General features: G+C 47.3%; 4 protein-coding genes and 1 non-coding gene across 5 annotated transcripts; 1 reads left to right on the top strand and 4 right to left on the bottom strand.

Moving 5' to 3' along the window:
* Positions 1 to 755: 755 nt before the first annotated feature.
* HD556DRAFT_1453417 (uncharacterized protein) lies at positions 756 to 2,635 on the bottom strand (the record flags this gene model as incomplete). The annotated part of the gene is made up of 6 exons (XM_041308088.1): positions 756 to 866; positions 938 to 1,616; positions 1,668 to 1,741; positions 1,798 to 2,163; positions 2,215 to 2,274; positions 2,336 to 2,635. 6 exons carry the CDS (start codon positions 2,633 to 2,635, stop codon positions 756 to 758), a joined length of 1,590 nt encoding a protein of 529 aa, XP_041167810.1.
* Positions 2,636 to 4,945: 2,310 nt separating this feature from the next.
* HD556DRAFT_t1 lies at positions 4,946 to 5,048 on the bottom strand. Its single transcript has one exon. It is a non-coding gene; the product is annotated as a tRNA-Met (tRNA).
* A 255-nt stretch (positions 5,049 to 5,303) lies between these two features.
* HD556DRAFT_1435858 (cysteine proteinase) lies at positions 5,304 to 7,444 on the top strand (the record flags this gene model as incomplete). The annotated part of the gene is made up of 10 exons (XM_041305482.1): positions 5,304 to 5,475; positions 5,531 to 5,934; positions 5,993 to 6,074; positions 6,124 to 6,153; positions 6,206 to 6,259; positions 6,311 to 6,384; positions 6,431 to 6,489; positions 6,540 to 6,942; positions 6,993 to 7,133; positions 7,187 to 7,444. The coding sequence occupies 10 exons, from the start codon at positions 5,304 to 5,306 to the stop codon at positions 7,442 to 7,444; spliced, it is 1,677 nt and encodes a 558-aa protein (XP_041167809.1).
* Positions 7,445 to 7,538: 94 nt separating this feature from the next.
* Positions 7,539 to 8,512, bottom strand: HD556DRAFT_30428 (uncharacterized protein). The gene is made up of 4 exons (XM_041310210.1): positions 8,173 to 8,512; positions 7,929 to 8,121; positions 7,817 to 7,873; positions 7,539 to 7,757 (listed from the first exon to the last, which is right to left on the bottom strand). Exons 1-4 carry the CDS (start codon positions 8,181 to 8,183, stop codon positions 7,602 to 7,604), a joined length of 417 nt encoding a protein of 138 aa, XP_041167808.1. The 5' UTR covers positions 8,184 to 8,512; the 3' UTR covers positions 7,539 to 7,601.
* Positions 8,394 to 10,362, bottom strand: HD556DRAFT_1453404 (uncharacterized protein; the record flags this gene model as incomplete). Its single annotated transcript, XM_041308087.1, has 7 exons — positions 8,394 to 8,822; positions 8,876 to 8,962; positions 9,012 to 9,078; positions 9,134 to 9,617; positions 9,676 to 9,744; positions 9,799 to 9,950; positions 10,003 to 10,362. 7 exons carry the CDS (start codon positions 10,360 to 10,362, stop codon positions 8,728 to 8,730), a joined length of 1,314 nt encoding a protein of 437 aa, XP_041167807.1. The 3' UTR covers positions 8,394 to 8,727.
* Positions 10,363 to 11,095: the final 733 nt, after the last annotated feature.

Genomic DNA, 11,095 nt, shown 5'->3' with positions numbered 1-11,095 from the left:
CAATACAACCGACTCGACATGATATCTGTGCTCAAGTGCCTTGTTTTCAGACCTTTGGGTGGGACCTCCGGTCATTGTACTCTTCCAGGCGTGCAGAATCGAAGCACTCGAGTGCTACCGATCGTCCATCTCCTCTCTCGTTCTCGTCCTCCTCCTTGTCTTCTTCCCTTCTCCTGCTCTCGTCCATCGTCCGTATTTGTCTGAGCCACGTCAGCAGTTGCTGATGTATGCTGGGCGTTTGCGCATGGTGTTCGTGGTGTTGGGAACAGCATGGTGGAGCTCAGACATCGATTACACGTGATTCAGCATGTGGGCCGCGGCTTGCATGGGCCCAAGCCCCGGCTTGGGCTCACGGCTCAGGCTTGAAATCTGGTGAGCCTAAGCCCCCCCAGGCCGAGCCTAAGCCGGGGCTTTGAGCCCAAGCCGGAACATCACTATCCAGGGATTCGATGTTGCCACTCATCTGTTGTAACAGAGAGTTGCATGATTATGACGCCGTGACCAGCCAGACGTTCTAGGTTCCCCCGCTCAGGAGAATTCGCACTTCATTACTTTCACTCCATCTTTCTTCCAATGTGGGTCTAGTTGACTGTAATAACTCCCTGAGTGTGGATATTTATAAGTTTTGTACGGTACGTGTTTGACTATGTAGTGAATATGCCAATCCCAAGAGTCTGCCAAGAGTCAAGTATTCATCGATTTCGAAGAGTTGCAGACTTCTCAAACCACGGTCTGCTGACCAGAAGTTACGCTATCTACTCCTCGACGACTTCGCCAATCTCCTTCTCCAACATACCCCAGTCGCGTGACGTCGCAAAGAGCTTGTTGCTCATCAAGAGCAACTTGACCTCCTGAGCCCGCGAGTGCTGAGGCATGTCGAGTATGACGCCCGTGTACTTCGTGTTCTTCACCCTCAGCTCGGCGTTCTCGCGCGTACTCCAACTAATTTTGCAGAAAGGCGACTACTCTTCCTCGTGCCCGGCGAGGCTGAACCCAAATGTACTTTCATCTTGTCCTCTACCTCAGAAAACTCGTCTTCGTCACCGTCACTTTCAGATGACACCTCTCTCTGGCGCGTGCTCCCTTTCACCCTTTTTGCAGAAGGTTTTTTGGCTCCCAAGGTTCCTTCCTTTCTTTTCTGTGTTGTTGGGGGCTTTGGATGTGCTTGGTAATGCAAAAACTGATCGAACCACTCTGCACGATATCCAACGCATTTCATGACAGTGAAGCCAATCACGAGCCTTCCATCACTGAGTGCCTCCCGAAGACCTTGTGTCGTATGCTCGATGAGGTGAATTTCACCCCCTTTGTCCACGAGCTCAGCATTCGTCGCTTCGACCCAATTCCTTCCCCACACAGACTTCAGAGTTCCCTCCACCCATGTTCGTACGACCAGGGGAGGGAGCAGGTGAAGTTGGTGAGGTGTGATCTCACCTGACCGAGAGGTCTCGTACGAACCAAAGTACACCCATTCATTTGCTTTGCTGGATACCACAATGTCGACTGATCCAGTAATGAGCGTGCCATCATCAAATTCCTTCACCCCGCAAAATACGACACCGTGCTCTCCGGGAACGAGCGGCAGATACGGATTCCAGGATCGTTTAAGGGCCATGCTGTAATGCTCGCTTTAGTAGCGGTGGGTCAGGTAGACTTGGGGTACGCACTAGGGGGTCCTATTCAATTTGCTAGTCGGACCTTGCCAGTTGACGAATGTGTTTTGCCAATTTCCCCCAAGAGCCTCAAGTAATATCAGGTGTCAGCTTAATTTGATAGACGGGGCAATTCCGAGCTCACGTTGCTGATTACAGAACGCCTGAATCCAACATGAAACCTCTTTTCTACGGAAACTGGAGGTCCAAGATGAAGGTGCTCAAGATTCCAGATGTCGAACTTCCCGTCCTCGCTCTTGATAAACGTAACATGGGCGTTCAGATCAGGTTCGTGTTCAAGTTCGGACTTAATAACAACGGCAATTTTCGGGCCTTCTGGCTCTGATTTTATGGCAGTAAAACTAGATCCAGAAGCGTTGGGTGTTTGGGGCTGCGTCGATACTGCGTTTTGGGGCTCATCTTTGGGTATAGGACGGTTGGATGCGAAGCTGTCGGACATGTCTTGATCAACGTCCTGATTCCACATAACTTCAGCAGCAGTCCCATTTGGCTGTCCATAAAATTCAATATCAAAACCAAAGGGAAAAATATGCTCACATACCATGACAACATTCGACTTCAAGCTATTTAGCTCAATCATATTGAAATTGAGATTTTTGACCTGTCGAGGATATGATAAAGTATTTAGTATTTGAGCGAGTGGATTGCTACCATACACGAACCGTCTCGTCATCGAGCTGCCGCAAGATATTCTTCAACTCGTCTTGAAGGCCTGTGATCTCGGCAGTCTGAATATCTCGTTCGTTCTTGAACTGCTTGTTTTGCTTGCGGAGTTTATTTAACTCCTTGCCCTGGTCCGCAACGAGCTTGCTTTGGGCTGTCAGCTTTACCTTCAGGATAGCTACTTCGGAATTGCGGTGCGATATTTCTGTCACAGTGGACTCCTCCTTCACCAGCGGGCGAATACTTTTACTATTGATATCACTGTCTGAATCACTGAGTTCGATTATCTCATTTTGCATTTTGGTAGTCGCTGATATATGGGCCAACTCGAAACACCCACTGGCAGGTTTCCGAGATCTAACTTGAAGTCGAGGAGCCTGTGATGACACAGAGGCCGAACTGGAAGAGGGCTAGAGGAAAAGAGACAGAAATATACAGGTTCAGTATAAACGAGTCTTTAGCAGGGCTCAGGACCGTCTCACAGGTATATTAGGCCTTGAAAATGGTAAGAAACATCAATTTTCGATGGCAAGAAATTACGAGACCCGGTCCATCGGAAGCAATATAGTACTAGACTTGACACTGCGATGATTATTTCCCTCACATGTTCACGTGTACACACTTCATACATTCATTACAAAAAGTGGTCATTTCAATTTTTACTGCGCCAATACCGGTACGTATATGATAACAGTGCCTTCATACGAATGATCAAGTGGCATGGGACGCGAGTTTGAAGCAATGGTCCACACAATCCAACGCAGACCATGGCTGATCTTCAGCACATGTGGCTATAGTAGCAGTCGGGTACACCATGAATGTCTTCCGGCTGTATTTGAGATCATGATTGTCAAAGGACCTATGTGCCGGAGGCAGGGGATGAACGTTTGAACGACGCAATGACACGTCACATAGCATGGACCGGCAGGCACTTGCTGTTCAAGTACCCAGCCCACGAAAGGCACCCCAAAAGTGCCAAATCAAATAAACTCGATGCTGGATGAATACATGTGCCCAGACTGACTGCTATGGACTTGACTCCCGCCATGTCGTTATCTTTCCTGCCCTGAGGCGATGTAATCAGCGCACGCCTTCTGGTCCGAAACGATGTCCAGCTACTGAGGCGCTGCCAGTGACTCATGATAAGCAGCCGTCTCCATACTTACCAGCACGACGCAATTGAGATGGTCAGGATGACGTCCCAATTGACCTGGCCCGTCGTTGCAATTCAGGTGGATGGCACGGCCGAGCTGCAAGGAAAGCCTTAGAACCAGGTAAGACAGTAAACTTCTGCATAAAAAGCCGTACAGAGAACAAAGAAGGCCATTATATCTAGCGCTTCATCATCGGATACTACCACCACACACAGAGAACCCAACGACATTGAATGAAAGGTGAAACTAAAAACAATAGTCTGTGAGAGAAGTCTAACAATTCTTGACTACTCACGTGCGGAGAAAGTAGTCGAAAACATTTAAAAGATAGTAGCGACGAGAAAGCCAGAAGAACTGAAGCCTCCGACCTAGAGATAGCTCCTGACACAATTGTAGGCCCTTTGAATGTTCCATCCCAGTGTTTGGAGACACAGTCAGGACTGAACTGAGTACCCACTTTGCGATCGAAGTCGCATGTCATTTCTGATACATCCCGTACTGCGTACCAGTGTGCCCAGCAATGCGTAGAACAGAGAATATTTCACAGCTTCGTTCATAGAATATGCCACGGGAAACGCTACGTGATAGGCCGCCGACAGGAAGTGCCAGCCTAGGTATTAGAATCCACAACCAACGAACAAGTACAACCACCTTGCATCTTACCAAAGGGCCAAAAAATAAGTCGCTCCCTACAGGGAACCAATGGAAGCTGGTGAGCTCGAACGATCTCGTCCTGGAGGGCATTGCACGAGGTTATACAGAGGGGAAACCCTTGAGTGGGTGATCAGTGATGTTGATTTTTATACAAGCGAGCACTTCAGGTCCAGCCACTTTGTAAAGGAGACGGAACTTCTGATGCGATGGGTCAGAAATTGGATAAAGCTCGGAATCCAGATCCAAGAGGGGAGGGGGCTGTATGTTCTCATTCTCATGACATCTCGAAGTGCCTCCGCCGGGTTCCAGTCTTTAATTCGAATGGTTTTGGAGGGTATGTTTGAATAGTCATATCTTTGCCAAACCTTCAATGCAAATGATTCTTCAGTGAAAACACTCATCTTTGTCTGCTTGTTCTCATCCCACCACACATCCTGGCATCTAAACACTACTGTTCAAAAGGTTCAACCAGAAAGGTCTGACCGCAGCAATTGCCAATTGTTTGACCGGAACACGATGTTGCACCAGATCCCGCCGCACAGTTTTTACTGGTAGCAAGAGGGCTTCTCAGTTATCAGCATATGGCTGCCAAGATGGGCTGCCTTGTTCGATGTACTAGAACAGAGCGCCTGAGGAACGTGACAGCGGCACTACACGCTGATAATTTGTCTTGTACCGCGCACAGCTTTGTGAAGAAATCATTGTTAGAAAACAAGAAGAATCGTGACTTGTGGAGAAATAACCTTATGTGTTTAAGTCTAAATTAGAGTCTAATTTCCGAATGTAATATCAAAAAGACAGTGCTCGCTGCAAGGTTCGAACTTGCGACCTCAGGATTACCGAGTCTACGCTCGTCATACGACATGTATGAGACCTGCGCTCTAACCAACTGAGCCAAGCGAGCCCACGACTAAAATTAGAATTTGATTATATAATCAAGTGCTCTTGAGAAAGTTGTTGTGCTGTGCTTTGACGCTGTTAAAGCTTGACAAGACTTTACAACTTAGTCTTGATCGTGATTGCACATAACCACCGTCAAGAACACGTTGCTTTGACGAGTCTGTCTGTCCTCGCGGCTATTCATTGAGCTCAGCCTCGAGCTGGCTCCGTGCCACAAGTCTTTCAAAATATCTCCCTTCCATTCTTAGCGTTTGCTCGGATGACCAGTCGGAAGAGACAGGCCGCAGATTCTCTACTCCCAGTGCGTTCTGCTAAATACCAACGCACAGAAGAGAACCAGGGCATTTGGAATCGTTGGCGTCAACTCGGAACTGACGCATTCACACTTGGCTACGAAACGGTCCGCCTCGGATACCTGTCCCTCATGAACTGTGAGATTAGTTCTATATTGCCAGACACGATCGTTCACTAACAACGTGTTCAAAGCCTCTCAAAATCCAGGTAGATCTCAAATCACGTCACAACAGTCGGAAAAACCTAATCAAACTGGCTTTTTACCCTCGCAAGCTACCCACCTGGCTTTGCCACCTCGTCAGTCTATACCAGAAGAGTTCCACAAACCCAAAGATTCACAACCAGTAGCAGGTCTCTCGCGGCTTTCATCTTCTTTACTATCGTGTTCAGAATCCTCGAATGCACTCAATGGAAACGGGAACTCACCTCCATCAACCCTCACCGGACACACCTCCGTCACCCCGGTTCCCTCGACATCGAAGGAACACATTCAACACAGCCAGTCTTACGACTTCATAGGAAATTCCGTGCACAGACGAGGTGTGGTGGGCGGCATTCGCCCTCGGCAGAGTCGAGATCATATATACGCTCGTGTTGTGAGTGTATGAGCAATGCTAACCGGTTCCTATATCTCACTATCCACCGATGCCGTAGCACAGAGCCAAAGTACAAGAAGATAGGAAAAAGGACCGCGAAGAGCTGGTGCAAGAACTCTTCCATTACAAACGTTCTACCGGTCAGCACGCTAGTACTTTTCTTGATGCTCTATCTCTCACTCTGATTAGGATATACCTCAGATTTTGACTCTTTTAAATGTGCGTCCATTCTGTCTTGTTCATGTCTACATCTAATTTTCATGAATTTCAGCTTTGATTAATTACCAAGCTCGACTTGAAATTCTTGAACGACATGCACTTTCGCGTGCGTGATTCTTATTACTTCAGTTTAGCACACTTACGACGTCGTGCGTAGCTTCACCATCACTGACAGATCTGCGCGCAAAGCAGTCATTACCTGGGCACTCCCGTAGGCACTCCTTCTCAGATGTGAGCGTGTGCATACTTTGTTTGCTGCTGTGCTAAATTGTGCCAGGATGTTGATCCCGACTTCCTGGAACGTGCACTTAGAAAGGCCAAAAAGTCATTTGAGCTGTATGAGGGTATCTCTTGCATGTCTTCCTCGCTGAATCGATTTTCTATAGTCCGCCACCCAAACCATTTTCTCCCTCACACGATCGTCTCCGTTTATCGGCACGTCACAGAGATGAGGCTATTGAGAAACGTCTGCGGCCAAGGCTACCCAAGGCTCTCCCTCCTGATGCTGACACCCAAGTCAACGCGCTCCTGTGCAAGAAAGGAGTAATTTCCAAGGTTGCTCGAGAATCTGTTAATGATCGAGATATATCTCGGTTACTGCCCAGTCAGTGGTTGAACGACGAAATTATGAACTTTTATGGTGCAATGATCTTGACGCGCTCGGAGTCCAACCGCGACCCTACCGCAAAGAGAAAGATGCTGGATGTCCACTATTTTAGCACCTTCTTTTGGCCAAAGCTGAAAAATGAGGGGTATGAGCAGGGGCGGCTAGCGAAATGGACAAAGAAGGTCCGTTACTGCCCAGTGAAATTGAAGATGATTTCTCATTCCACATACAGATTGATATCTTTTCGAAAGATATCATCCTTATTCCTATCAACCACAACAATTCTCACTGGACCGGGGCTGCCATAAACTTCCGTCAGAAGCGGATAGAGTCATATGACAGCATGAATCTTGACCGACATCAAGTCTTCAAGGTACGTTAACTTGCCTTGGCGTGCCCAGGAAGGTCCTTATACTGTCCCTCAAGGCCTTGCGAAGTTATCTGGACTCGGAACACAGAAACAAGCGAAAGAAACCTTTTGACTTCACTGGGTGGCAGAATCACAATCCTGAGGACACACCACAACAGGAGAATGGTTATGACTGTGGCGTATTTACATGCCAGTTCTTGGAATCCTTGTCCAGAGGGGAGGAAGGATTCCGTTTCTCGCAGCGGGACATGACCTACTTGCGGCGGCGGATGATTTGGGAAATTGGCCATGCCAAGTTCCTGGACGGCCCATGACAATGGGCTTCCACGCATTACTCTTTATATGATTTTATGATACTCTGCATTAGCATTTACTGTGGATACGGAAATGGGGTGATTTGGATGACAAGAGAGGCACACCGAGCAAGCTGTTGATCCAGATATATTGATAAACGCCCGTAGTGGGTGATTGTCACCGCCGAAACCACCATACAACGATGAAGAACCAGAATACAAGCACGAGAAATAGAATGTACCATAACCATCGACAACCCTGCCGCTGTGCCATGTTGTTCATACGACGGAATGTGCCAGCTAGGATGCCCGAGGTCTCCGCGAATGCGTCATTCTACAGAGCGCATGATAAGTTGGGAGCCGCTGATGAGTAGAACAACAGTATGCACGTACCATCTGACTGAGTTGTACAGTCGATTCTCGGACCTCGTTTCCAATGCCAACGGTGATCTTCGTGTGAAAACGATGAGTTTGATGGACGGGCGAGACGGGAAGCACCACTTACATCCTTGAGCAGCTTCACCTTGGCTGCCAGGCCTTCCAACGCCTCGTCATTCTGACCTTCCAAGTCATCCACGTAGCGGTGGCCAGATGGCCCTGGGTTCGGGCTGTTATACGGTGAGGAGCGTCCCGAAGCTGGGGGTGTCACACCCAGGAGAGCTGAACGGTCTCGTAGCGCTGCACTTGTTGCTCTGTATCTGAAGCATTAATTAATGAAGAGTGCAAAGGAGGTCCTGGGAGTGCCTCACCTTTGGGACATATAGTGGTGTGTATAAGACCAGCTCCACGCTTCCCGACCAACGGGTGAATTCGAAAGAGAACAACAATATTACTAAAAGCCCTTCGACTCAACACAGCCGAGGCTGAAGACGGCGATGTGTATGCGGGTCCAATTGACAAAAATGAAGTACACCATCTTCCACGTCACACGTTCTACCCAAGTTCGTTTAGCTTGTGATACTATGTACTAGTAAATCTTGTAATACCATCGATACATGAAAATATCCACAAAGCATAGGTAACTCCAAAGGAGGGTAAAAAAACGAATACCAGAAGAAACACAAAGCCTCCAGATCCAGATCGGAGAGCGATGCATGCTACTGGCATGCGTGCAGATATATTCGTAATATTTATACCTATAAATCAAGAAACTAAAGAACGCGAAACATGGCAATGCGAAGATGACACGTCAATGCAAATGTGATCTTGGTCGGGGCAAGGTTAGGGTAGTATGTCAAACCGAAAGAGTGGCAAATAGCGCTATAGAATACAAGCAAGTCCGTGGCTGTTACGTCCGTGCGCTTTTATTCGATGCTCATCCGGTTTGGGTTCGCGCTCATTGGTCCTCGGTTCAAGTGTTGAGAGCCATGTCCTTGTGTGTGAGTTTTACTTCTTGCAACTGTCACACAGCGCATCAGTCAAAGAAACCATGAAGGGAAAGAAATCACTGACTTGATGCCTTCAGTCCTCGACCGAAATTACGCATCACTAAGACAGAAAAGATGATCGTGATGACGAGAAGGACGATTGCGATTGCAGCTACCATTATCGTGAGCTGCCAGTAAAATTTATATATCAAAGGACTTACAGAACGTGGTGAGTGGTTTCCAGTACGAGGCATATTGCGTGGTCCTGTACTGAAGGACCCGGAAAAGCTGAAACGTCATAAGCAAACGAGCTCTGCGCAGCAAGTTTGTTAAAAGAACTCACTTTGTATGAGAAATAGACCAGAGCGCCTATACTTCCAAATATAAAAGTTCCCATCATCCACTTATTCTCGTGACGCACAGCAAGGTGGCCTTCGATGAGGAGGAGAATTGATAACGGGAGAGCTGCCCAGGTAACGTAGTACTCCCAATCGTTCTTCTGGAGGACCAACCATATGAACTGCACGGAGAAGCCGACCCAAAAGAAAACGTCGAACTTGACAAGACATTCGAAGATCTGATATGTGGCATACATTTTCTTGATGCGGCGGTCGGCACCCAGAAACTTGTAAACCTTCCAGCCGAACTCGTTATAGATTTTCCAACCAAGACCGATGTATGCTATCTCCGCGGTGGATATGACGGCAGGTATGATGTCAGTGAGAACAGTCACTGGTACATGTACAAAGCCGGCGGAAGTTGTTGTCGAGTTCTTGATTTCGCCGATTTCAATAACGGCGTATAGCAGGAAAAGAAGGTTGAATATGCTGTAAACCAAGTGTCAGAAATATGCCATTGTAAGGAAAAAGTTAGATGTGTGCTTACATGAGAGACAAAAATTGCAGAGTATTGCGCGCATACACTGCATCAACCGCCATGACAAGTTGGAAGATACTAAATTGTAAAATGACGTCAAATTAAGACGTTGAAAGATGTTCGAACACGTACTGGGCAAGTGCGAATACGCTGAGATATACTGCCAGTTTTCCCGAGTCATCCTGCAATCGAACAAACAAGTCACTCTCGATGGCCAGATCCACTGCGGTCTCGACCACCACAGTTAGGACAAACAGTCGACATGCCCAGGAGTCGGGAAGAATCTAGATGAATTTCAGTAAAAACAACTGGTATCTGCGAGACAGTAGTGCTGACTTTTGCCCAACAACTCCTGGTGTCGATCGGCTTCTCCTGCTTCGGTGTTGGAGGGTAGTCATGATTCGAAGGGTCTAGTTCGGCATCATCCTCTACAACTTTATCAACCGGATATGATACTTTCTGGTCCATAGAGAAAGAGCGGTCTCGTGAATCAGATGAATCGTCCAATGGGTCAGTCGATACAGCAAAAGTCTGATGCCGTGAAGTTCTTGAATACGGCTCCGCATATTGGTCAATGAGATCGCTGACGTCGTCGTTATACGAAGACTTGAAGTAGTCTGAAGAAGATGAATCGGGATGTTGTGTGGATAGATAGTCTGTTGAGTGATCCCCGTAGGTTGTGAACGGGCGTGACATTGTTGGGAGATGAAAAGAGAGTGAGTTTAAGAAATTTGTGAATGTTTCGGATCGTCCTGCGAGTGTAATGATAGAAAAGAGTGTGAGATCACAGCTTGGGCGCGATGGCAGTACTTGTCACAACTAATTGTAAGATAGCCACCACCAGCGGTCACCACAGCTTTTGTGTTTGCCGCACTGTTCTAACCGTGAGAATAATTTCCCTCAAGCGCCCGACTAAGGTCTATAATTAAAAGTGTGACCACGATGATAATAAGCTCTCGAATAATCAGTATCGGAGTAACAATGGCATGGCATGCCGGAATCATGAAACTCGCAGCAATATTCACAAAGATATAGGTTGGGAGTAGTCCGTTCGTCGTATAGATTCCACAAACAGATGTTCACCCTGCCAATTGGTGTCCAATACTTGTTTGGAAGTGTCTCGAACATGTGCACAGAGGTGGAGCCCTCCTTAAATGAAGCAAATGTGATACTTTTGAGCAACAGCATTCCTCGAACCTTGATATATCATGCTCCGTGTCGGAAAAATAGTGTGGTAACCTGATTCATCCAGGAAAGAAACATGCAAAAGTTGCATACTCTTTTGGACCAGTGGGAGCGCCGAACGAATGTAGTTGCCTATGCATACAAATGAGTGCAACGTATACGTCTTCAACGAACTAACCAGTTCAAGTTATTTCTGATAAAGAAGTTATATTGAACTTGAAGTGTGCCAGTGGACGCCGACTCA

This window comes from Suillus plorans (assembly GCF_016647745.1).
Source record: "Suillus plorans strain S12 chromosome Unknown HD556scaffold_1, whole genome shotgun sequence".
Classification (NCBI taxonomy): Eukaryota; Fungi; Basidiomycota; class Agaricomycetes; order Boletales; family Suillaceae; genus Suillus; species Suillus plorans.
The sequence above is the reverse complement of the archived record's forward strand: the minus strand, read 5'-3'. Positions and strand labels throughout refer to the sequence as shown.